The sequence below is a fragment of the Podarcis melisellensis genome, assembly GCF_964234715.1.
Source record: "Podarcis melisellensis genome assembly, chromosome: 3".
NCBI lineage: Eukaryota > Metazoa > Chordata > Lepidosauria > Squamata > Lacertidae > Podarcis > Podarcis melisellensis.
This window is the reverse complement of record NC_138530.1, coordinates 55,758,184-55,785,424: the sequence shown is the minus strand read 5'-3', so window position 1 is coordinate 55,785,424 and position 27,241 is coordinate 55,758,184. Positions and strand designations below refer to the sequence as shown.

The window sequence follows — 27,241 nt, the reverse complement described above, 5'->3', positions numbered from 1 at the left end:
AGATGGAGGGCACAAGGAGAAGGGGGCGACAGAGGACGAGATGGTTGGATAGTGTTTTCAAGGCTACCAGCATGAGTTTGACCAAACTGCGGGAGGCAGTAGAGGACAGAGGTGCCTGGCGTTCTCTGGTCCATGGGGTCACGAAGAGTCGGACACGACTAAACGACTAAACAACAACAACAGGAGATTACTGTCAGGTAAGTGGGTACAGGAGGGCAATTTCAGGAATGAGTCTTCTCAAGCTTCTCACAGGTACTAACGCTGTGTGCACACACACATGGGGTTGTGCCCCTGCTCACTTCAAGCAGGGCCCCAAAGTTGGCAGGCAGAGGAACTAGTTGAGCTGGGGCAGGGGCAGGAGGGCTGCTGCAGCCTGCTGCGGCTACCCCCTCCAAGGTTTGCTTGAACTGCCCATCCACAACCTTTCATTTGTGCTGAAATGTGTTGTCATGCTGTAGTTTGCAGCAGCACCTGTTGGCAACCAAACTGCAGCTCGAGAACACATTTTTATAGAAACAAGCAGAACTAGCTTTCCCAGCCTCGTACCCTCCAGATACTATGGATTATAAAAAGCACCAGCCAGCACAGTTGTGGTCCAAAAATATCTATAACGTACCAGGTTAGGGAAGACTAATGGAGATTATTCTGCTTTCAGGAACACAAGTGAATCAATCAAACTTTTAATTTCTCCCAGTCTTATGAAACTATAGAATAAGTTTAAAAACCAAGCCTGGAAGCATCAAATTTATTTAACCGTGCTACATTAGGCCTCCATTCAGTCCAAGTTAAAACTTTGGTCCTTTGTAAGTTGTCCCACCTGAATCTTTCTGTGGTTTGTGACGAAATGATGGACCAATGCCTATTTAGATTTTGCATCCTTTTGATTTCTTTATCATTCAGGGGTAGTCTATATCCCAGCTCATTCAGACGATCCATATCTGGTGCCATGCTGCTGAATTTTAACATCTGGCGCTGTATAGTGACAGGGAACAAAGAAGTAATCAGAGCATATGGGCTAGGATGCTGATCATCAGAGAACCAGAATGAACATACATATCAGTGCTTTTATAGCTATTCATGTAAGATGCCTTTCATATATTAGCACAATTTTAGATTTTAGACACATCCATTACAACAATAAAACATATTCAGTTTAAATCCTTATGTTCTGCTGGAAAACAACAACTCACAGTTTACTTTATTGGGGAAAAGGTTCCCTGAAGTGTTTGTTCTCATTAAACATACTTTAGTATCAGACAAATTTCGCAAGTAAAAAAAAAGCCACGCTTCTGTCCTAACTCACTTTAAGCTCTTCCATTCTATTCCGTATTGTGGACAGATCAGATGAACTACTTGGGTCTTGTTCTTTTAGCACTTCTTCAGCTTGCTTTATCCAATCCTCTAGTCCTCCTAGGCTCTTGGAAAATGTCTGGTAATCCTGAACCCCAGCCTTGGATTAGAAAAAAAGGAAAGGAAAGGTCATAAATTATGAAATGTGGGTTTCTTTTGACTAATTGTCTACCAGTAACAGCGTATGTTAGCAGATCTTGCAGCTTGGGTGAATTAGAATGTAATAATCACAGTTTCTGGTGCTCAAAGGCATTATTCATGCAGGAACTATTTATAAGAAAAGTAGAGAAAGAGAGAGAGAAAGAAAGAGAGAGAGAGAGAGAGAGAGAGAGAGAGAGAGAGAGAGAGAGAGAGAGAGAGGGAAAGAAACAGCAGATATCTTGTCTCAACAAGTTGGGAGAGAACAAGAAACTAAATGGCTCAGCTTTTAGAGGTGGAGTTAACTTATACAGAGAGCTATAAGCAAGTACTGGCTGGATTGCTAGATAAACATGGACTTCTTATTGGCTCTTTTTTTACATGTCTCCTCATGCCCTCCTACCCTGATATTTTACCAACTGTGAGAATCTATATACTACCCTTTTCTTGTTTTTTTCTTCTTATTTGTTTTGTTTCCTATTTCATGCATAATTAATTAAAACTTTTTTAAAAAAATGCAGCAACTTATGAGCTACATACATTGCACAAAGACTTCTCCTCCTTTTCCACAGACATCTGTCCTATTGCCATGGGGCAACTCATCCATAATGTGACCATTTTAGTCACAATAAGAGCAAAATGCTAAATAAAGACCAAATATCATTGTCTGGGTGTCATTCATTGAAGACACAGTTGCTGATGAAAACTTTCAGACCAGTCATTCAATATGGTGACTACTATTAAAACAATGTGACAATAATGCTATTCTGCAAAAGCTGGTTTCATTTGCAGAAGTGATAATTACTATTATCATGTCCTAAACAAGGCAGTACGACAATCCCAACTTAAAAATAATAATAGTAATAATTTTATGCCATCCATCTGACTGGGTTGCTCCAGCCATTCTGGGTGGCTCCCAATAAAGTATTAAAATCACAGCAAAACATCAACTTAAAAACTTACATGAATTATGTGAGCAATGGAAGGTACTGGGAAAGAAGGAGCTGTAAGTGTGTGGTAAGGTCTTCCTACCTGTAGTATAGATTGCTGCCTGCTCAGAGCCTGTTCTAAGGATGATAAATTCTGGTTGAGAGAGACTTGGCCATACTGGAGAGCTGCCGCTGCAGAGGAGTCCACCTGTTGCTTCAGCTGTTCCCCCAGTTCATGCAGAACAAACAGAGAATCCTCCACTGTCTTCATGCCTTTAAGCAAGTCCTGCAGAGATTGTGATACTTAAAAACAGCATACAAGTATCTTCTGTGGGGTGATTTTTCATAGTGCAAAGTATTATTGAACTTAGAATATGTTGACATGGACCTCAACATAACTGTTATAGCTGTGCTAGCTCTCCTGGAAGAAAATGGTATTGACCATCTTGGCTGTGAGTCCAAGTGACCTGCTCCTTGCCTTGCAGGCAAGCATTTATGTATTCATTCATTCATTCATTTTATACACACACACACACACACACACACACACACTTATATGCCACCTTTATCTTCCAAGGAGCTCAAGATGGTGTACACAGTTCTCCTCCTCTCCATTTTACACACACACACAAACACACACACACACACACACTTATATGCCACCTTTATCTTCCAAGGAGCTCAAGATGGTGTACACAGTTCTCCTCCTCTCCATTTTACCATCAGAACAACCCTGTGAGGTAGCTTAAACTATGTGATGATGACTGGCCCAAGTTCACCCAGTGAGCTTCATGGCTGCATGGGGATTTGAAAACCTATTCACTGGATGGTGCAGCCATCACCAACAGGGAAGGCAATACCACAGTCCCAGGACTATGAAGATGTAGCAATCAAAAGAACCTGGGTTCAGGGGTAAGGTGGCAATAAGCAACCTTATCTCATCCTCCCAATTTGCTATTTGGGGGAATGCCTTAGGGTCTCAGGGCAAATTTGGTGTGGGGAAATGTTTTGGAAAAGCTGATCTCCCTGGTCTATGAGTGGCAATGGTCTGAGTGGAGGATCAGGGACTGGAGCCTGGGAGAAGAATGAGTATGGTAAAGGTGTATTGGAAGAGAAGGGAAACACTTCATCTGTTCCCTTGTCAGTATTCAGCTAGTTTTTAAGAATCCTTGCGTATTTAACATTAGGGACCTTGCTGCAAAAAGAGTATGGACTAATGGCACAGCCTTCAGTTTACTGAACTTACGTTGCAATCATGAATCCAAGCAGCAATTTCATCATCAGCAATGTCCTTGCTAGTTGCAGCCTTCAGAAGTTCATTTGTTCGGTCCTCATACTGCTGAACTGTGGAGCAGCACTGTGTGTAATAGTTTTTGTACTTTTGCCAGAGCTGAAGCAGACCCTTACTGGAATGCAGATGCTCTGCAATTTCTTCTAGAAGGTTGTTCCACCTAGTGATTATAACCAATGGATTGTGAGATAGAGGATCTCACAGAGGGAAAACAAAATAGACTATGGAAGAACATTTGAGTACATCTTCATCTTGGGTTTCAAAACTTCTGCATGAATAAGATGGCAATTTGGCTATTATCACAAAAACAATTTGAAAAAAGGAACACCAAGTATGTTGGCTAATGGTCTTTGAAGCCAATCTTCATAACCCTATGATGACCTTTGTTTTGTTTCAGAAAAAAGTAATTAAAAAAAGAGACATGTAGGGGTGTGGGTGTTAAAGAAACCCTTCATTTGAAAACTACATGTGGAGAAAAGAACCAAAAACATTATGTAGAATGAAGTGGTAGGCCAATGAGGTATAATTCTGGACACTATATTGCAGATAGAAGGACCTGTGAATGTTTACTCACATTAAAAAGACAAACATGTAGTAAACTAGCAGATCAGAATTAAAATCTGATCACAATCTTCTCCCATGGGGTACTCTTAACTCACACGACTTCCAAGGGGCTTTATTGGAAATGTGTGTGTGTTTGAAACCATAATTTAACTGGATTTGGGTGTCTGCTTTGAAGCTTCTGGCTTATACTGGAACTATTTAACATTTCAAATGGTATCAGAAAATTATTTTTGTTTTGCCTGTTTTATACAGATGACTTGAACAGCCTAGAGTTATACTGGCTCAGAGAGAAATGGATTTTCATTACAGAGCTGGGAGGATTAAGGTAAAACTACTTGAGGAACCTGCAAGCTTGTTTTGCCCCTCCCACCCTTCAGGTACCTATTTGGGATTACGTTTAAAAAAACATTTGGTTTCTTACCTCAAGTTCATTTCTTTCAAAGTGTTATTAAGTACTTCTGTGACAGGTGGGTGGCATTCTTTCAATAACTGATTGGTCACTGATCCAAATTTCTGTAAGCTATGGTCTTGCTTTTCCAATTCATCCTGCAAGTTCTTTAAAAAGGAGGCGAGAGATTAAAGTGGAAAGAAATGTGCAATTGCAACCAGGAAGGAAGACATGGAATAATAAATCACTATGTTACTTATTCACAGGCAGGAGTTACCCATTCGAATTCCAGTTGACGTGACTCCAGAGAGACCACGTCGGAAGAAGAGGAGTGGGCCTCTGTAGAGACCTCCAGTGCCACTGCTGTCAGACAGTTGAACAGCCTGAAACACATTGCCTGCCCACAACAGCCTCACACACTCCACCTCAATCCTAGACTTTCCCGCTTCTCCCCAGGAGCAAAGGTGGCATTGGGCCTAGCAACAAGTCCAGAGCCAATGATAATGCTCTTTCCAAGCAGTCAGAGGAATTCACTACAAGGTCTACTCAGGAGGAGAAGCACAGGAGCATATGTACAGTGGGACCCAGCAGATAACCAGAAAGGGGTAGGAGCCACATAAGAGGATATAAACCTCCCAGTGTCTTGTGGGTTGCCTATCAAGCCCACAGCTGCATAACCAAGCCCAGCTTGCTCCAGCTCTGAGTTCACCTGTCGTCCTTCTCCAACCTGGTTTGCCCTCCTCCCAGGTATGGGGAGCTGATGATTCCCCTATGCATCTGATTATAGGTATGTCTGACTTCACCTTTTATGGATCCCCTGTTTTTTACTTTTTACCTACTGAACTTCCAGCACCAACTGAAGATTTTTTTTTATTATTCCAGTAGGCATTTTAATTGCAGTTTGATTTTAAAGTTTTAAATTTTCTTTTCAGAGTCACATCTGGCAACCTGTTGGCAGGAACTAAAATGGTGCTAAGAGGTGTTGAAATCCTAAAGCACCACTGAATAAAGAACACTGTAGAACAAGTTTGCCATGTTTTAAGCGCAGTTTTAAAAGGCTTCAATTGGCAATAATTTGCTTCCCTGCAAAGTTTGGAAAATTCCCCGACTTTCCTAAATACACTAAAGGCTTTGATGCTCATGTCCTTACCTGGAGGTTATCAACTTGAACCTTCACTGCTTCCAGGGAACCTGTAAGGAGATGAAAGCGAGATAGCGAGTATCTGGCTTCCATCAGGTAACTATTCAGCTCTTCATAAGCTGCTTTATAAGAGTTCCACTGATCAAGGACAGACTGCAGCAATATTTTCAGCTGGCCAACCTGACAGAAAAAGAAACAGAACCAAACAATAAGTAAAAAAGTAAAGTATAAATGCCATTTGCTGCCGGTTTAAATCATTCTGAAGACAAGGTTACTATTTCAGATTTTATTATTTTCTCTGGTCTAATATTGACACACACACCCGTCCCCTGCAGCCACCAGACCACCTATCATGCTGAAATGGAGCAGATTTTCAGGAGGCAGAGGGGTCTGCAGTGGGGAGGAAGAATTGCCATGGGTCACCTCTTCCTCATCATGGAAAAACTGGATCCAGCCAATAGCCTATGTATTCTTTAGTGTTGTAAGATGAGTTGCAATCCAAACAGAGTAAAATGTTTAAAAAGCTCTACATAAATTCTACACAAGTGAATCAAATTCCTTGGCTAAACTGCAGCAACACATGCACAAATTCCCATCGGCTGCTCCTTGAGCTAAAATTCCTCTCTTCATAAATGCAGCCATACTTGCTTACCATGTGGTCCAAATTTGCCCAAGAATGGTTTAGTTTCTGAAGTGTGTTCATGACAACAACAGAAACTTCTTCTTTTTTATTCTGTATCAAGGAAAGGCCACACTGTTCCACTTTCTCAACTTCCTTTTCCTTAGCTTTTATTTGCTGTTCAAGTTCCTGAAAGAAATACAAATGACCATGGTTTTGTTTTAGGTTTTCAACTTTCTCAAACGTCGAAAGCCTTAACGTCGAAAGTTCCCGATAAACAGTGAAAGATCTGGTGGAGAATTTGCAAAGCTCTCTAATGCAATGGATCCGCCATAAATAATGATTCACATATTGCCATTTCAATTATTTTTAGTTAAAACAGTAGGCTGTATCAAATGCTGTATGGACTTACCTTTCCGCTCCTCCTCCCCACACCTCCCAAATCCACTCCAGAGAGTCTCCCAACCCACTGGAGTTACAGGGAAGAGGAAAGAAACAGTAAGTTCCATCACACAAGTGGAACAGTAGCATTGGATACCGCCCTGTGTTTATTCAGAATCACCACATTCTGAATATGATTCTGAATGTCACTTAGATTGCTCATGGCCCATAACTAGAAATCACAAGAAGACTTGTGCATAGTCTTTCGTAAGGTTATATATTACCTATATTTGCTGTTAAAATATAAAGTTACAATTAAATAAAATTACGATTGCAACATTTTTGACAAGTTGTTCCAGTTCTGTTTTCTCAGTATAAAACACTTTTTTTCCTATTTCCTGGCAGACCAATGCTTCACTCTTCATTTTGGAATGGTTTAATGGTTAACATATTCTCTTTTAGATTTACACTGAGGTCTACAACAAAATGTTCAAATAAATAAATAAAATTTAAACTGGCCTGAGATCAAAGGAAAGAAAAAATGCACCAAATGCCAAAAATACTGGAAGAGAAATACTTTCATCTTTCCAATCTCATAACTCAATTAAAGTGTCGTGCTTGTTTCTGATTTACTGCAGAGATTTTCCTAAACTATTTAAGAAAATTTGAATGCTATCTATCAGCAGTTAATATAGGAATTGCAACATTTGCATTGCATTACATTGCTCTAATGGGTAGTGCTAAGAGTAGACCCATTAAAATCAGAAGACTTAAGGCTAACTTATGCTGATTGATTTCAATGAATTTAAAGGTAAAGGTAAAGGTACCCCTGCCCGTGCGGGCCAGTCTTGACAGACTCTGGGGTTGTGTGCCCATCTCACTCAAGAGGCCAGGGGCCAGCGCTGTCCGAAGACACTTCCGGGTCACATGGCCAGTGTGACATTGCTGCTCTGGCGAGCCAGAGCTGCACACGGAAACGCCGTTTACCTTCCCGCTGGTAAGCGGTCCCTATTTATCTACTTGCACCCGGAGGTGCTTTCGAACTGCTAGGTTGGCAGGCGCTGGGACCGAGCAGCAGGAGCGCACCCCGCCGCAGGGATTCGAACCGCCGACCTTTCGATCAGCAAGTCCTAGGCGCTGAGGCTTTAACCCACAGCGCCACCTGCGTCCCTTTTCAATGAATTTACTCTGAGTATAACTAAGTTGAATATCACTCATGTCTAAAGACTTAGGGAAATGATTCCTTTGGGTTTTTAGCAGACAAATTCCTGCCAAAATATGGCCTGGTTTGTGTGACGCGCTAAGCCAAGCTGTGGCTTAGGAAGCTTGCAGCTAGTTTGCTCCTCTTGTCCTTTTTGCTACCATGCCACTTTAAGCCAAGTTAAAGTTTGGCTTACTATGCCATCTGAATCATGACTCATGGTTAAGCTCTCTCCTCGCTGAACCAAGAACAAACCTTGGTTTGTGGGTGTCTCTATCGTGCATTGTCACATAAAGACAATAAATTGGATGAGGTTCTAGATGTTTACCACAAAACATCTGGGTGCTAAATTATACTTTGTGGTTATCACATTGCCTAGCAAAAGAAGGATGCGGCCATAGAAAGCTAGGCACATCTAAATTTAGAACATAGGAGCAGCTTAACGTAAGGCCCACTTAGTCCACCATCCTGCTTCCACTTTGGCCAACCAGATGCAGAGTACGGTGCTGAATTTTCCTGTGGTCCATGAAAGTTGTCATTTGCAGAGAGACTGGGAAATGTTTGCAAACTCCACTCTTTAATGTGTTTTTGGCACCTATCTGCAGCCATGGTTTAGAAGGTACAAGGGAACACAATGTCAGACAGTGGGCCAAAGTTTTCAATGGACATCCCACTGCAAGTATTGTAGTGTGAAAAAGAGAAAGAAAACAAATACATCTGCATTGAAATGCAGATCTAAATTCAACAGCGCAATCCACCCACCCTGTTTCAAGCAAGCATTAATGTAGTGTCACAATTTTATTTATTTAACACCTCATGTCAAAAACAAATTCTTAGTGGTTGTGATTGATCAAAGGCTTACTTATACAGGATGACAAGCAACCTATTGGGTTAAAATAATGAGAACAGTAGAATCATCATTATCATGTTAATGAAAAAAAGGTATCACCCCTCATTTTTTAATAGGTGCCATTTTGATAATTAAGGTAGACCAACATGATCTGAAATGTTATATTTTAAAAACAAATTTGCTATTTGTCAAGTCAAAATTTCTTTAAAAAGACTCAAGGCTAGATTTTCTGTTCATCTAGGCTACCAGATGACCAAAAATATACCCCCCCCAAATGTTTCCCTTCATTTCAAAAATCAAAGAGAATAATTGAAATTCCTGAATACCACCCGGTTCCTGATACTGTGATGTAAGTTTTTAGCCAGCCACTTAAAATAGAAATATCTTAATGTTTTAATATAAAATCTGGTCCTTGAGAGAATTGTTTAGTTTTCAAAGTATAGAAAATATTCACCTCAGTCTGGTGGCACATATGAGAAGTTCTGGAAAGGTCTACAGGATTCAGGGTGGTCTTGAATTTAGGTCAGAGCTAAATAATGGGACAGCTTATCAACATAAGAGAGTGATCCAGACAGTGTACTGCCATATTGAATTACACCGACAGAGCCAAGCTAGGATCTGGAATCTAGGTCAGGGCTAAGGAATGAAATATCTTTATCAACATTAAGGGGGTGATTCCAATGATCTACTGCCATATTGAGTTATAGCTAGAAAGTGAAAACAGAACAAATATGTCACAGATTATGCTTGAGACACAATAGAGACATGGCCACATAAAATTGAGGGATGGAAAGGAGCAAGGGGTGTCAGGGCCAAGCAAGACCCAGCCTGCTGAAAGTAGTGATGGGCCTGATGGAGGCCAGTAAACTGAAGATGAATCCTGGTTAGGCAGAGATGCTGTGAATGGGTGGTTGCCATGTTTGGGAATTAGGTATCTGGAAGAGGTTTCAACCTCCTCCTTTCAATGCAAAGGGAACAGGTTCTTAGTCTGGGACTGCTTCTGGATTCCAACCTGGATTCTAAGCACAGCTGTTCCTGGACCAGGATAGCCTGGCTTCAGCTGACCATGTCCTAGTGACATCAGGCTAGGATTACTGTAATGTCTTCCAGGTGTGTTTTCCCTTGAAGACAGCCCAGAAACTGCAGCTAGTGCATAATGCAGCTACCCGGTAGATCCAATGGGCCAATGTGCCACAGGTTCTGAAAGCACTCCACTGGCTGTCAGTTACTGGGTACAATTCAATGCAATGGTACCAGCATACAAATTTCTAGATGGCTTGGCACCCAAATACCTAAAATAATGCTTCCTCAAATATTTGCAGGGGAAGCTCTGTTGGAGGTGCTGCCCACCTGGCACTGACCTGTGTGACAGAGCCTTCTCAGCCGTGGTTGCCTGTTTGTGGAATATCCTCCCTGGTGAGGCACCCGTCTCCCTCATTATTAACACTGAGGAGAAACTTTAAAACAGTCCTGTTTACAGAAGCATTTGGTGGCTGAAAAATACTGTTCTTGGCAACCCTGCAATTATTAGCTGTGAGACTACATGACTCTTTAAATGCTTTCGTTTTATTTTTAATTTTATTGTATATGACAATTTTTGTGTTTGCTACCCTGGGCTCCTTTGAGAGGAAGGTTAGGACAGAAATGCAGTAATTTAACAATCACCACCACAGCAATACCTGACAGTCTTTCAAGGCATTCTGGACTGAAGCCTGATCTCCAATTTTCTGTTGTTCCTTCAGTCTCTTCTCCTGAGTTTCAAACCACATCTTCAGGGATTGAACACTGTCTTCATATTCTATCCAAGATTCCAGAAAACCTTCTAACAACTGAATCTGAAAAAGATATGCAGATATTTTAAATAATGTAATTCACAGAGTTGAGGTAACTACTTCTTTCAGTGGAAAGTACTTTTGTATTAGTTCAAGCTTTCTTAGAACATAGCATTGTTCTGAGAGCATTGTAGGGCAGCAAACCTCAGGGCAGTCAAGTCACCACTTTAATAAACAGTAACAGTAAGAAAAAGACTTGTCTGCCTCTTACATAAGGACAAATTCTTAGAATTTGCCTGCCCCAAAGGTTGGAGTGCATTTTCACCTCCCCCCCCCGCAAAGAATCCTGCTATGAAAATTGCTGGGACAAATACTTTGGTCCAGTACTAGCTCTCACACGTAAATAATGGAATTCAGAATATGTCTTTCCCTCTGATTAATAAGCAATTTATACTCTTGCCATTCTCTGTAAATTTGGTGGGCTTATTTCCTTACCTTTTCTGTTATCAGGCCCTGCAGGACCTGCCAACGCCTATTCATTACTCCAAGTTGTTCTGCAAAATCAGTCTTGTCACTGCGTTTACTCTCCACATCCTGACTGCTAATTTGAAGTACTGATTGGTTAACAAAGTCTACAGTTAACTGCTTACAGTTGACATCAATCTTGAAACCCTAGTGAAAAAGAGAAAGAATGGAAACTATCAGACATTACTTTACAGAAAGAAGAAATGAATGCTAGTAATATCATGCTTTGCCAAAAACCCATAAAAATATAAAGCTCTAAGTAATGTATTTTGGAAGGCTAATAATAGAGACAGTGTCACTATGACCCCAAACAGCTAAAGCAATTGTTAAGATACTGGCCTGGTTTGGCTCCTCATGTTAAACCATAGTTTAACTATGGTGCTCCTGGTCACAACAGGAGCAAATAAAATGCAAGCTTCTTATGCTGACTAAGCCCAGGCTTGTGGTTTGTGGTTTGCCAAACAAACACTGCTCATTTGCATTTAATTAAACATTAGCTGTGGCTGAACATGATGTGCAAACACAGTCATTGAATTTTGGGACAGGTTGAAAACCCACCACTGAAAATAAAAAAAATTTGGGTAGTAGGCAACTAACCTGTTCTTTCAGCACAAGTATTTATGTTTACACAATGGAAATTCCTCTCCTCTCCCCACAAACATCCTGTGCCCTCTATAAATGTGCTCTGGAGGGTTGCGAACCTCTGGAACAGATTTAGGGACTGCTTGTGTGGGGAGAAGGGAAGGTGTCATTGTGCAAGTGTAAATCCTTGCACTGACAGAACAAGTTAGTTGCATGCTGCCCTCTGTGTGCTGATTTTCAAAAGCAGGCCCTATTACAGAGGCCCGGGAAGTAGTACAAGACTGCAGACAATGCATTTAATTTTCATTTAGGAAAGAATACTTTTGTTTCAAACTAGTCTAATATTGGATCTGGTATACTAAAACCAGTAATGTCTTTACAAAAACTGATTTTAGTACCACTGGAAGTGTTTAGAATTGATAAAGCCATGTTATTTGGAAAGACAAAAGTTGTTATTTTAATTCAGTCATTCACATCCTAACTCATAAGTATACTAAAATTTTGTTATCTTATCTTTGGGCTGATATTCCTACTTTCCAAGTCTCCTGTACCACTTACCTTATATTTCTGAAGATAGTCTTGAATAACTTTGTGTCCTACTACATTTTTAAAGTTTTCCTCATCCTCAGAAATGACATTTTCCATCAATGAAATCCAACTCATGACTTCCACGATGGCATGACGAGAAGGAAGCTTGTCCATTTGGAGCTGCAAGAAATAAAAAAAAAATACATAGTTATGAAACCCAAATAATAAAATCCATGAAAGAATGGCTCATTCTAGAAATATGCGATAAAACATTATTTTTATTATGTTCCATGACACATGTAGACATGTGTAACAAATATCTAAGTTTTTGACAACATTATTTGGCATACTGAAAGAAATAGGGTAATCCTGCTTGACAGATTTGTAGTTTAGATAGGTTATCACCTTTTGAATATTTTGAAACTTGGCAACATCTTTACTGAAATCTGGTGCCTATTACTGAATGCATTATACAAATGAGACTTCGTCAGTTATACTAGTGCTGGGGTTTTTTCCTGAATATTTTCCTCCTGCAAGCGTACTGAACTTTTCTGCTTCAGGCTGTGATCCAAAGTATATTTATTTGGAAATGTCCTATGGAAATCAATGTAACTTTCTTACAAGTAAATACGCTAGAATCCTCACAGCATGGGGAGTTCATCAAAGATGTCAGTCAATTTGTGGAGTGGCTTTCATGGCGAAGTAGGATCTTCTTGCAGGACGAAGTAGGATCTTCTTGCAGGATCTTGGGGGAGCCTGGCCTCTTACACGGCTGGTGAAATCTTGGGGTGGGGCAGTGACTGATTTCAGCAGGTCTTTTCCAAATAAATATGCTTTGGATCACTGCCTGTGGCAAAAACGTCAGTACACTTCTAGCAACAGAAGATTCAGAAGAAACGGCACCAACTGACAGACCCAGAGATTTAGTATAAAGGTCATACTTATTATATAATAGTATGACCTGCAGTCAAGTCAACCAGATTATGAAAGTGATGGCAGGTGGACTCTGGGCAAGACAGGTAGGGGTGCTTCCCTCTGTTTCTCTGAGCATGTTCACTCTAGCAGGCCTCCGTTTCCCAAAATTCTTCATCCTTAGCTAGGGGGATGAGGGGGATGATCTAGTCCAACATTTGTCAAGGCCCCAAAGAGCAACCTATGAAGCCGGTCAGCAATGGAAGTTGTTTGGAAAGTTCTCTTCCCTCAAGGATGCTTCAGGGTACTTATTCTCATTCTTAAAATCCACTTACCTGCCCGCAATAAATGTCAATCAAACAAAAATAGCAGCAAGTCAAAAAATAAAACCACACCTCTAACAGCCAATTAGAATTCCATAAAGTATGGCAAAGAAAGGAGTCCAACACGCTAATCAAATACAACCTCACAAAATTCCCACTCAGTTAAACTGCCCCCCAAAGGGGACTAGCTGCTTTCTAACCAGATCTCTCCCCCCCCCCCCAGTGCCAGCACACCAGGGAATTTTTTTAGTGTCAATGCAGGCATTTAAGGATGGTCAAACCCAAAGCAACGTTCCTATAGCAATTGTGGGCTGCTGTTTCTAGCCCAAGTAATCACAAAATCTCCCAGACAGAACCCAACATGGTTCATGGACCCAACAAGGGATTTGCAAACAGTCACATATATTGAGCTGTGCTGAGGGGCAAGGCATAGAAATGAGTTCAACAGAGGCATTTGCCTAGCAGGCTTTATAAGGTAGTGATACTGAATGAAACCAGTGTTAATGCATATGCAATTTTGTTGGGGGTATGATTTATATCCCTATAAATCCACTTACTGAAACGCAACTCTAATAACATCTGGAAGCCTCACGGATTTGTTAGCCATACTTTCACGTAAATGTGCCCTGGATCACTTGCAAACATAATGAATTCAGATGTAACGCTGAGCATCTACCATACCTGATGCAGTTTTTCTTGCACTATAGGAATCTGTGTGAGTAGCTCTGTCCACTGGTTGTCAATCTGAGACAATCCTGCCCTCAAAGCTGCAGTATCCACTTTCTTCAGTCGCAGGAGTTGGTTTCCAGTACTCAGAACAGTGGATTTCTGTGATGACTTAGCATCAACTTCTTTAGAAAATTCCTGGAAAGATTGGCATTTGGTATAACTAGTTGCGACAAAAATGCTTAGCGACAAAAATGTTGCCAATCTGCACTATGTGTGAAAATAACTTTAAATGTATTGTGCCCCAGGTGAACTCATGAATGTCATTCAAGGGCGGCGGGGGGGGGGGGGGGGATGGTCAAAAGTGAGGATAATGTGAGTTATATATGGCCCATATACTGGATGATGTTTTCCCCAGCTTGCTTGCTACGGAAACCAATAAGAAGTTGAAAGGCGTGGGCCCACCACAGCATATCATTAATGCACTTTTCCACAAGGCCCATTATAAGCTGCAGATCCTGCCCAATGCCCTCCCACCACCAAAAAGGGAGAAGTGAAAACCTCACAACCCCCAGACCAATGGTGGTTTGTGAGGAAAATTCCTTTCCAGGTCTGTTAATCAGTAACCAATTTCTGTCCACAGCAAGAACAATTTTAGCACAGTGTGGTGGATGGAGGAGTCTGCAATGGCAATGCAGAAGTCACAGCCCAGACTTGAACCTCCAGTAACTTTTCCCTCTGGTCCATGCCGTAGGCCCCACCTCCACAAAGTCTACCAAGGTTTTTTGACTGGCTCCCTGGATGAGCCAAGCCAGCATCTAGTGTGATGGTGCTAAATGGGGAAGCCAGCCTACTTCCAAAGGCTCACCAAACAAGGAGCACCTCAGGGACCTGACATGTAATGGCAGCAAGTCAAGAATGATTTTTTTCACTGTGAAAAGTACAAAAGTATAATAAGGTAGTAAGAATCCCAGAGCAGTAAGTCTCTTTAGCTTGTGAGGAAGATAGCAGCTTTGCACAAACAGTCTTTTAACTACAATGTTCTTTGATTAAGTAGAAAAACTAATCAAAACAATACATTGTAAAGTGGGGTCTTGGTTAGGATGATGTTATGATAGCAGGATCTCCCAAAACACAGAGCTGGCAAGGATACTTATTGCATCTTACCAAAAATGCATTCAAGTGATCTCTGACTGATTCCAGTTCTTGAGGGACTGTAACCGATTGCTGGGTCCAGAACTCCAGACGATCCATTGCTGACTGGAGCCAATGAATCAGCTCAGCTGACTCACTTTGATATCTATTAGGCAGACAAAGGACAGGCACATTTCACACCTTACTTCAAATATTGCCACCTTTCCCTAGAGCCACCTCAAACACTGTTTATGAAGGTCTCCCAACCCTCTGCAGCAACTTTTCAGGGGCTTAAGGAGAAAAGAACTGACAAACTCTGCCATCTGCCCCTTTCCACCCTTGTTCAATGTGATTAACACTACCTTGTCCAGTGTTTAAGTATAGTTTCCAGTCTATGCAGCTCCTTGGTGACCTTGCTGGTATTATTTAACCATTGCTCCCCTAGTTGGTTTAGCTGAGTTTCCAATTCTGAACAGGTGACGGAGAACAGTAGTCTTTTCCCATCATCCAGTATTTGGTAAAGCTTGGGCTGGTATTCAGTAAGGCTAGATTTCAGATGCTGCCATCGCAATGAGAGAAAAGAGGCATCATCAACAACATCTTTATTACCTGCCTTTTCCCAGCAGGTCCCACAGCGGGTTATGACAATTGAAAATCAAAATAGAAAACAATTGAAACAGATTGTAATCACAGAAATAGGGTAGGCTCTGAAAACACACATCTGAAGTGTCAAAGGCCAAAGCACAGAGGTGCATCTTCAGCATTCACAGAAAAACTGTATAGTGAAGAAGCCAGTTGCACCATTGTGGGAAGGCAATTTCACAACTTAGGGGCTACCACAAAGAATGCCCTCTCCTAGGCCACCCCTACCCACAAAATTCTGAGACAGGTGGAACTACCAAAAGGACCCCCTCCACTCCATGTTGATCTTCCCAGCCTCTTCCTCTTCAAATTCATTATGAAACCTAGCAAATACTTCCGTGGTAATTAAATTTTTGGCTGTTTTTACATTTTACTAAAAGATACCAAAGAAACGGAACATTGGGAGATTTAGGACTAATGGATGTAATTATTCACACAGCACACAGTCAAACTATGAATCTCGCTCCTCCAGGAGGCAGTGATGGCCACCAACTTGAATGACTTTAAAAGAGGATTAGACAAATTCATGGAGGAGAGGGCTTTCAATGGCTACTAGCCAATGGCTATGTTCTGTCTACACGTCTTCCAAATGCCAGTTGCTGGAAACCATGGGAAAGGGAATTGCTCTTGTGCTCATCTTCTGCTCCCTGCTTGGCCACTGTGAAAACAGGGTGCTGGAGCGGATGGGCCACTGGCCTAATTCAGAAGGCATGTGTTTTGCGTATCTATTGTGTAATGTAAAAACTAAATTGTCCAGAACGTCTATTTGATTTTAAAACAATTCTCTTTCACTCCCTGTTCTCCAATAGCATAATTTAGATATGCACACAAATGTTATATACGAGACGCAAATAATGTACTCAGTCTTAGTGTCATGTGTGGTAGTAATCATTGCAACTTGTGGTTGGAAGACTCACTGGGCTGGATCCTTAGTGGGAATGAGCAGAGGAAGACCCTCCACTCCATGTTGTGTGTGTGGGGAGGGACTAGCGGGGGGTTACTGGATGTGGTTCATGCTGCAAGTGGAACATAATACTGGTCATTCCCAACTACGTATCAAATAGCAGACGGGCTGGTTGATCACTGGATGCATGCCCAATGCCAATCCGAAACTTTCTCTTACATGTAATCAATAAAGTTTTGTCTTAATTTGAACGCAACATAGAATAGAAACCTCAGTCATGCAAACAGCAATCATCTGAGATAAAGCGATAGATGCTTTGTAAATTTTTTTTGATAACAAATCAATATTTAAACTGTGGAAACCATCAAAATTACCTGGTAAAGTGCAATCCGATCTGCAAGCCTCTCCTCAGATTCCTCTACCAGACCCACACTAGGAATGCTAGTTTCAACCGTCTCCAGCTGCCGTGTAAGATCCTGATAATCTTTTTGCAGATGCGTCCAAGTCTATAAAGGACATGCACATGTTAAAAGCTGAACCAGTGTCTCGGTGATTTCCAAACGCATTATCAAAAGAAAAGTACAATTCTCATTTGGATGCTAAACCATTGTTTAGTGCAACACCACAGAGAGAAATCTTCTCCTGGACTCACTCTCTTCACTTCCTTCCATATGGCTAAGGACGATTTTGCTTTCCTTCAACAATTTTATAGCTAACTATGACAAGCACTCATAGACAGCATTTGAATTACCATAACCCAGCTTATTAAGCCCCTTGGCTCCTTCTCTGCTCCTCTCTTTGCACAGACATGGTGGGGGGGGGGCAGGAAGCCGTTGTTAACCATAGCTTTCTGTTATGTGCAAACTAGGAACTACTGAGTGAAATGCACTTGATATATCCACATTTTAAGGCAATAAAAAAGGAAGTTCTTACCTCTAAAATATATTCTAGCTCCACACCCCTCTTGTGAGCCTGTTTTAATACAGCAGAGGCTTGTGCCATCAGATCTCCATGGAACTGAGTTTCCTTCACAAGAGCAAAGCTGCTAATCTTCCTGAAAAGTGTTTCCGTCAGAATTACGTGTGACTCCAGTCCCTGGAAATATTCCTGAAAAATGATATACCCCATCCAAGTATTATTATTTGTATCCATCTAGACTAAACAGTATGTTCCTGTGCACGTTTACTCAGATATAAGTACTATTGGACTCCATATTACTTACTCCCAGGTAAGTGTATAAAGGACAGCAGCATATATTTATTATTTTTTAATAAATTATACCAATGTGATGCAAACTTTAGATTTACCTAGATGATTAAACCATGGGCTGTCCACACAGATTAGCCATCATTTCTTTTTAGTGCAACTTCTAGCAGAACAGATACTGGTGCAGGATTTGTACATAATTTTTTATGTGTGGAAATTAATCCTTGCTTTATAAGCTAGCATTTTGTATTTATATTATTTCCTTTATAAGGATGCTAATAATCAATTATGGGTTTCCCATAGACATTTGGTTGACCACTGTGAGAACTGGATGATAAACTAGATGAGACTTCAGCCTAATTCACCAGAGCTCTTCTTGTGTGTTTATGGTCATCTAGTACAACCTCCTGAAATGCAGGAAAGCCTTTTCAACAGCATCCCTCCAGGTAGTCAATACATTTCCGTTCCTACTATTGCAACAATATAACATGGCAATATATAAAGAACCAGAAAACAGAATCTATCATTTTTTACCACTATTTATTTTCAAATTATTCCATGTGTCATTAAATCATAAGAGATCTCTTTCCAGAAATGAAGAACAGAAAAATTAAAAGCAACTACAACAACAGAATGACACTAATGGAAAAACAAGATATTTGCAATAAATTAAGAATTACATATTTTTACCTTGTGCTTGTCCAGAAGATTTTGGACTTCCTCTTTAGAGGAAACTATCATTTTCTGGTCAACTGACATCTTTTCTTTGCCAGTTTCAATTAGGTCAGCCAAATCCTGCAACGCTTGCTCATACTGACCCTTAAGTGCCAGATTTTGGTTTAGCCCACTGCGCCGGGATCCTATGACCATTATCAACTCATCATACATATCCTGACATAGGAGAAAAGAAGCATAAATGTTTTTCCTTGGAATCACAGAGAAAACTCATGCAAATATTAAACACTGAAGATCAAGTCAATCCATTTTGCCAGTATGGTGTTTCAATGATAATCTGGGTCAAGAATTTATAAGGAATATATTTCATTTACTTATTTCAAGTATTTATATTCCATCTTTTACTAAGATTTCAGTAAATTCAAATTCAAAAAGTAAAATAACAACAAATTAGATTTCTTGGAGACAAAATTTTAAATGCTGTATTTCAGATGTAGTCAGTGTGGTGCAACCCCATCATCTCTGAACATTGGTCACCAAGTTGGGGCTGACCAGAGTTGTAGTCCAACAACATTTGGAGTGCACCATATTAGCTCTCCTGCCACAGAGGCATCCCTGCCTTCAGTCTCAGTTGTAGATGTTGTTCTGGGAATTGTGACTGGACTGCACTGGGGGGAGTTGTGTCCTGTTTTTTCCTGGGTGCCTTATAATGAAGTCAGCAAACTCATAAAAAATATTCTAATGGAGTCACTGAGCTGGGAATTAACTTGTCTGAAAATCCAAAAGAGCTTTAAAAAAACAACCAGCCATCAAAATTCTGACTGATTTCAACAGTGTATTCTGTATGAAAACCATGGGCGAGAGGCCACAGCTCAGTGATAGAGCACTATTTGCATGCAGAATATTATGATTTCATTTCCTATCACCTCTAGTTAAAAGTTATTGGGAGTCATATATGGGAAAGTGCTCTGCCTGAGACTCTTGGGAGTAATTTGCAGTCAAGTGTTGGCAATACAAGGTTAAGCCATTATTCCTTGTGTCAGGCACTCTTTATATTCTACTGTCACTGGCTTTCTGCCATTCAGTGACTGCAAAATATATTTATTCATTGATGTAAAGAGACAACTAAACCCTCACAGAATATGTTATAATGTTATTAAGCAGCAGGTAAAGAATTTGAATGATCTGAAACAGAAAATCAGAAGATGTTGAAAAATGGAATCCATGGGCTCCAACTCTGTAGGGCTTAGCTGTCTTCAGCCCCTCCCCCCCAAGTCTGTTGGGATGGGGCTGAGCCCCCACAATCCTGAAGGGCTGGGCCGCACAAAGATGGCAGACCATGGCAGGCATTGTGGCAGCCGGCCTCACAGCAGTGGCTTCCTCCCAACGCATGTCACGTGTGCGCAATGGCCCCTCCCAATGTTGATTTATGTTAATATTACCTATAAATAATAATTACTTGTTACTTACAAATAATTTAGTACTAACCATTTTTCAAGAACAATGTCACAAAGTTCTTAATAATAGGTTATGTACCTGAAGTTTTGTTAGCTCTTGCATGGAAGATTGGTCAATCTGCAGTTTATCCCCACGTTTCTTTAACTCACTGATTGCTGCATCTAATTCTTTCAGTCCATCTTCTGCTTGTTGAATAGCCTATATAAGAAAGAATTATAACACTGAGCCTCCAGTGTCACAACAACAGTGATGCATGATGTCAGAGACAGCAACTCAACAAATGTGTTAAGGCTGTTCAGCAAAGTTTTTTACTTTTAGGTTAGATAATATATATTTCCCCTCTCCATGGTTTGTAACAGAAAGAGGGCAGTACCTGCATTTGTTCTGTTTCAGGACGTTCAATTGCTTCAGCTAGTTTCTGCAGGGCTATATACTTGTTATCTGCCAGTGATGTGAACATCAGTTTCAGGTCATTCTGTCAGTGAAGAAAATTTTATGTGAGATTTTCTATTCAGCCCAAGGAAAAGTTCTCTGGAACTCAAAAGCTAACTCACTGCTTTGTGATCTTTTATTGTTTCTATGATGTCCCTGTTCAGAAAAAAAAATCTGAAAGGGGAAAAAATCATTAAGAAGTTAAGGGAAACTTTACCTGAAAACTCAGAATATGCTGGAGTCTCTCTTTCATCTGATGACATCTTTGGTTTACCAGTGTCTCCATTAATATTAGTCTCCTTAGCAAACAATCCAAGGTGTCTTCTATAACATCTCGATTGTCAGCATTGTCAGGAAATATGTGAGAAAACAAATTCTTGTTCTTATCCATTTTTTCTGTCATCTCCTTGATATCTTTAGCCAGAGCCTGGAGTATATGTGAATAAAACCAAACAACACTTGAAAATATACTCTCCGAAATATTGGACCAATCATGATGATGATGATGATGATGAAAGAGAGAATATAATACCAAAGTATTATATTCCTATGTCTTCAAAACTTGTTCCATGATAGGGTAAGATCATATATGCAAAATGTAGGTATCTTCATTCAGAACACAGTTAACCAGATACAGTCATTTCAGCTATGTAGGGCAGTTCTCAGGCTGTAATCTAATGCACACTTATCTGGAAGCAAATCCTGTTGAAAATAGTGGACTTAGTTTTGAATAATCATGCTTATAATTGCACTTAATGTGCAGGCAGGAACACCAACGCATATGCAGATTCCATTTATGTACAAAAGTCTCACTAGTCATATTAGTGAAAGAATCCCTACACAGATTGCTTCACCCAAGATACACATGTAGAGTTCTGTATAAATACTCCATTGTATTTTCCTTTCCAAGCTGTCTGTTGATTTCTGAAATATTACAGCATATGCCTAGAATAAATATACAGCAACAGAATTTTCTGAAAATCCTCTCAGTCTTATTGAGCACCTACAGAGTCACTGGCAGTCTAAGGCTGTGTGCACAACTAATGGCTTAAAATACAGCTAGATCATTCTATTTCTCAATTTGGACCATAGCTGCTTTGGGGGGAAATGGATAAAAATGCAGTATTTCAGAAGAATCAACAGAAGAGATACAGGATTGATATGGATTGTGGCTAACGTCCACTTCCCAAACCAGCAGAGGGAGTACACTAGATGCAGAATAAATGGGAATGTGTACATAGCCTAAAGTAGGAAACAGAAATACTTTTGTTTACAACAGTTCATGTTGGCACCTCTGCCGCCCCCCAAAATTGGATTGCCTGTTGCCTCTTATGTGCACATATTCACACTTCTTTTGATGTATGTATGTACTGCAGTAGTCTTGGTGTATGCATGTAAGCATGGTTTTGCAATTGGGCAAATGTTCTAACCCCTTTTTGTGTACACTCCAGAAAGAAGAAGTGCAGCACTATCTCTCAGTACCGCCCCTCCTCCCGATGTACATAGTAATGTACATAAATGGTGGGTAACACAGATGTGAAACATAGAGACACCATTGGTAGAGGTTAACACTTCTTCACGAGAACAATTTTGTCTCTACTGAACTACAACAGACTTGTCAAATGCAACCTATTTTATTTATCCCAGTGGGGCACACTAAGAATGATGCCCACTGCTACATAGCTCAACTTTTCTACTTGCATATTCTCCACCACCATGGGCGCACACAGGTTGGCTCCATAGGTTTCAGGGTTTGGATCTAACTGCACTTGAGGTGTCTTTACCTGTGATGTGGACATCACGTATTTTTTAGCAGCTCAGCAGAGGAGCAAATGAACCTTGCAATTGCTCTTCTACCTAACAATATCACATTTAAAACTATAGTCATAGCTGTATAGTCTTGTGTTTCAATAAATTAAAAAGTACAACATTAAGCTGGCACTTTTTTCTTGATGAAGGCCTCCCCACTTCCTCGGTACTAGCTCCAACGTTAATGCATCTGTCTTACTGTTGTGATGGAGGGGAGCTTCTCAGTGTTCCACCACTGGGGGAAATTCATTATGCAGTGGCACAAGATAAAACCTTTTCCGTGGTGGTTCTTCTAATGTGGCTGGAGCCATCACTATTTATGTTTCATCACCAGGTAAAAAAACCATCTCTCTTCAACCAAGCCTTTATAGGGAACAACCCCTGATTAGTGTATACGATTGCACAGTATATTTTATCTGGTATTTTAAGTCATTGAATTGGTTTTATTGCTTGTCTTTTAACTGTGTTTTGTTATGTTTCATGCCCTGGGATCATTAATTAATGAAAAGTGAGAGAGATATTTAAATAATAAATAAATAAGATGGCAATTTTAGGACCACTTACTTCCTGGTTATAAAGACAAGCTTCTGTCACTTCGGGCAACAGGGCGGTGGCAACAAACAAGTGCTCTTCAACACCATCTAGCCAGGAAGAGGTGGCTGAAACACCACTGTACAACTTCTGCTCAAAGTGCAGGCTCTCCTTGTCCACACCTCCAGGCTGAATAAGGCACCACAAAAGAGAGAGGCAGGTCCATTAGTATAGTAATATATATTGCACTTTACCAAAAAAGTGAACATAATCAAATATCCTACCTGGGAAGAAGCATCTTCAAAAGCCTCATTCAAACCAACCAATAAAGATGCAGCTGATGGTTTATCTTGAGACTGCCCTTCTTGTTTGTACATTGGCATGCCAGATATAAGTCGGTTTGGTCTGCTGTAGAGCTGTGAAGGAAGGAAAAGGTAATGATTACAATTTTCAGGCATGACAAAAATGTAAATGAATATAATGATTTTATTATCCTTATTCAGTTAGTAGGGCTTTGATTTAAACAGCTCCTTTTTTCAATTTACATCCTGAGAAAAAGACATTACTGGGTTGTAGATTTTACCATTTTCTTTTTCTGTAAAGAGTGCTGAAAACAACAGTTTTGAAAGAAAACCTACTGGCTGCTCTTGTTCTTGTTCCAGAGCATTCTGCAGCAGCTTGTGCTTAATGCTGAATTCTTGATGGAGGCTTTCCCACTTCATTTTCATTTGATCTTCAGCTGACGGTTTTTCTCCCTCTAAACCTAGTTCCTCTGTTAATACATCAGGCTTCCTGTTGATGGAAAAGACAAATATGAATTAGCAATACTGAAACTGCAATATTTCTGGAAAGACTGTTACTCTACTGTACTTATGTATACTCTCCTCATCAAAATACTTTTCACACCTGATATGAAGGGTTAGTCATGAAAGTTAATGTAAACCACTGAGATTTTGCAAGTTAAAAGCTGACGCAAGTGGAGGTGACTTGCACCCAGTGACTGTGTATGAATTCCTGCCTGGCTGTGATGCTGGTGGCGGTCTCCTACACTTCTAGAACACTTTAATTGGGCTGTATTAAGGATTTCCTAGAAATCGGAAGTACTCATAGTATTTATGCACTAAAACCAGGAAGCCTCATGACTGCTGAAATCAGTAACATTTCAGATTGATGGGTATGATTTTTGAGGCACTGAATTAAGGAAGCATTTAATTCTTTACAAATGTAACCTTCCAAAGTTTTTAAAATTACATACAACAAATATTAATTAAATTTGTATTAAGTATAAGAATAAACTTTAGGTACCTTTCATAAGAAATCTGCAAGTTGTGCATTATGAGTTAGTGTGTCTCTTTCTAACAAAGCCTTGTGGTGGCAGGCTTTGTTTGACCCTCTGCTTATCTTACCTGGAGATTATATATATATATACACCCGAGGACACCAAAACCTGCATTCCTGTACCCGTGAAAATCTACGAAAGCATATATATATATATATATATGATGTTTAGACTACAGTGGTACCTCTGGATACGAACAGGATCCGTTCCGGCTTCCTGTTCGCATCCTGAGGCAAACGTAACCCACGTCTGTGCGTGAGCAGGTCACGATTCGCTGCTTCCGCGCATGACATCATTTTGACTGTCTGGGCATGCGTGAGCGGCGAAACTCAGAAGTAACGTGTTCCGTTACTTCCGGGTCGCCACGGAGCGCAACCCAAAAGCGCTCAACCTGAAGCATATTTAAACTGTGGTATGACTGTAATTAGGTAAAAACTAGCCAGCAGTTGTCAAAATCTTGAATAAATTCTGAGAATCTTATTTTAAATGTAAACTGTTTTTCAGATTTCATTTACAATAAAACACAAATAACACACAAAGGTATGAGCACACACTGGCATGATCAATCAATACAAAGCTATTGAACAAGAATAAAATGCATCAAGCCACACCTAAAATGAGAGTTTTCTGAAGTAGATTGCTGTGTTAGAATTTCCTCTCCACGACTTGCCACGGAGCGAAGTAGGTTCTTCTGCTCTGCTAGCTCTTTCTCTAGCTCCTAAAAAGAATCAAGCACAATTGGCTGAACAGCATCCTGTTTACTATTTAGGAATACTAAATACAGTACAACTGCTAGAATGCATTTTAGGCATACAGGAAAATGAAAATAACCAAGATTTCAGATAAGACTAGCCATAGTTATAATGCTTCCTTGCATCTTCATTCCTCCACAAACAAAGGGCTATCCTTAAATTGAGCTGAAACATAGTTTACTCATCCCTTAAACAAACACAGAAGGGTCAAAGTGCATGTGATGGGAACAACCAGTGAACACAACTCCCAAAGACCACAAGGGGTCACAGTTCCCTTCATGAAGGGGTGTTGTGCTATTACAGTGGTACCTCGGGTTACATACGCTTTAGGTTACAAACTCCGCTAACCCAGAAATATTACCTCGGGTTAAGAACTTTGCTTCAGGATGAGAACAGAAATCGCACGGCGGCGGTGTGAGGCCCCATTAGCTAAAGTGGTGCTTCAGGTTAAGAACAGTTTCAGGTTAAGAACGGACCTTCGGAACGAATTAAGTACATAACCAGAGGTACCACTGCAATGGGAAGTGGGGCTGTACTGCTGGCCCTGCTCCCAAAGTTGCACATCTCTCCTGCTAGCAGGGGGCCCACATCCACAAACAGAATGTAGACATCTGCAAATGTGAAGTATACACAATTCAAATGAATGTTTCACTGCATTTAAACAGGTTTAGGATTTGTAGTAACTAAGCACACTCACTTTTTGTCTCTGCAGGCTGCTCTGCTGCTGTTGTGAACGGGTTGTCCGTGCCTGAAGCAGCCATTCTTGGACACTGGGGCTCTGAGAAGTGGCTAGATCTGGCTCACACTCCTCCTTTTCCTGTATAGCACCCTGCTTTAAATGAATGAATGAATGAATGAGAGGGCGGGAGGAGGAATACAAGCGGAATATGAATTTAGGGAGATAGGATTGTCATTCTCAGGTCTGGATTTGGAGTCTCCTACTTCTTCGAGAGATTAATAATAATAATAATAATAAGTCCTGCTTTAATGTGATTCTGGTACTGTAAGGAAAGCTTATGTGGCCTTCCATCTGAACAGCATCTGAACAGCATCTCAACTGTGATCTGAGAAACTTAAATGTTCACTAACTGGTTTCTGAATACTGCTGATGTTAAGTGTCTACTTTGTGCCATTTAGATTCCAATTTGATTGTGTCACTCTCTTCAGCACATTTTCCCTTTACTATTCTCCAGAGCTATGTATAGCTGCAGATTACAGAAAAGCTACTGCTTGAGCTCTTCAAGGTCAATATTCCAGGCAACATGTGTTTGCCGTACCTTAATGTAGAACAGTTTTGGGGTTAAGAAAAAGCTCCCATACATTTTAATTTTCAGTTTCATCTGCCATGTGATTAATGACACAGGTATGCTATCCTGCTTCTGGATTAGTGATCAGATGGGTTTGCCATTTCTCAAGTACTGCTCAAGTCTCTGGTCACTAATCCCCAGAGAATTCCTTATGCCCTTAACATGCAAAGAAGAATTATACGTAAGTAGGGAATCACATGCTTACAAAGAGGTTTTGGTTTGTTATGACATCAAGTAGCGAGATAACATTCAAATGGATCAGGGAGGAAGTTGTCCCTTTCTGTGGTTTACTAAAGGCTATGAACGAGCTGCTCTTTCAGCAAGTTCATATAAAAAAAAGTTGGCTTCACCATCTTCAAATACTGCTCCAGAGAATGTTGTATGGATACGTACAGCGGGAAAACTGAATCTCAGAGGTAGATAATAATACTTTAAAAACTTGTGTGTAATTCTTAATACACTAAGTTAGCCTAACAAATATTTTAGCTGAATATTAGGGTCCTGATCCAAAGAGCTACAGGGTAGGTTCTGGTCAAGCATAGGAATTGCCTCCACTCTACCCCACCCCCAAGGCTCACTGCTGCTTCCACATCACATGAAGCCGATGGCAGCATTAGAAATATACCCTAATGTGAGAAAACGCTGCCAGGAAAAAATGAGGATGCACACATGTATGTTGGTGCATGTGAGTAAAGGATTCTTTGGGGGGAATTACAGCCAGAGTTATCATGAAATAAAAGGCATAGAACTTTTAATGTCAAATTTGTCTCTCACACTCTAAAATAAAGGCATGTACCTTAACCCAGTGAAATAACTTTGCACTGGAAATAGTCTTCTGCTTACAGGCGTCATACGCAAAATGATGGTGCACAATTGTTGTTTTTTAAAAGCA

General features: G+C 40.4%; 1 protein-coding gene across 1 annotated transcript in view; it reads right to left on the bottom strand.

Annotated features, from left to right (window-relative positions):
- Window positions 1–27,241, bottom strand: part of SYNE1 (spectrin repeat containing nuclear envelope protein 1) — a 274,657-nt gene that overhangs the window by 63,630 nt on the left and 183,786 nt on the right. Inside the window, 24 exon segments of the mRNA XM_081905258.1 lie at window positions 818–972; window positions 1,304–1,450; window positions 2,521–2,703; window positions 3,664–3,868; window positions 4,694–4,827; window positions 5,811–5,981; window positions 6,454–6,609; window positions 10,532–10,687; window positions 11,120–11,296; window positions 12,290–12,439; window positions 14,176–14,358; window positions 15,328–15,460; window positions 15,657–15,853; window positions 17,215–17,346; window positions 17,774–17,947; window positions 18,737–18,937; window positions 20,258–20,377; window positions 20,553–20,654; window positions 20,829–21,038; window positions 22,985–23,140; window positions 23,236–23,367; window positions 23,590–23,743; window positions 24,902–25,008; window positions 25,740–25,871. Coding sequence (XP_081761384.1) covers window positions 818–972; window positions 1,304–1,450; window positions 2,521–2,703; window positions 3,664–3,868; window positions 4,694–4,827; window positions 5,811–5,981; window positions 6,454–6,609; window positions 10,532–10,687; window positions 11,120–11,296; window positions 12,290–12,439; window positions 14,176–14,358; window positions 15,328–15,460; window positions 15,657–15,853; window positions 17,215–17,346; window positions 17,774–17,947; window positions 18,737–18,937; window positions 20,258–20,377; window positions 20,553–20,654; window positions 20,829–21,038; window positions 22,985–23,140; window positions 23,236–23,367; window positions 23,590–23,743; window positions 24,902–25,008; window positions 25,740–25,871 — 3,767 coding nt within the window.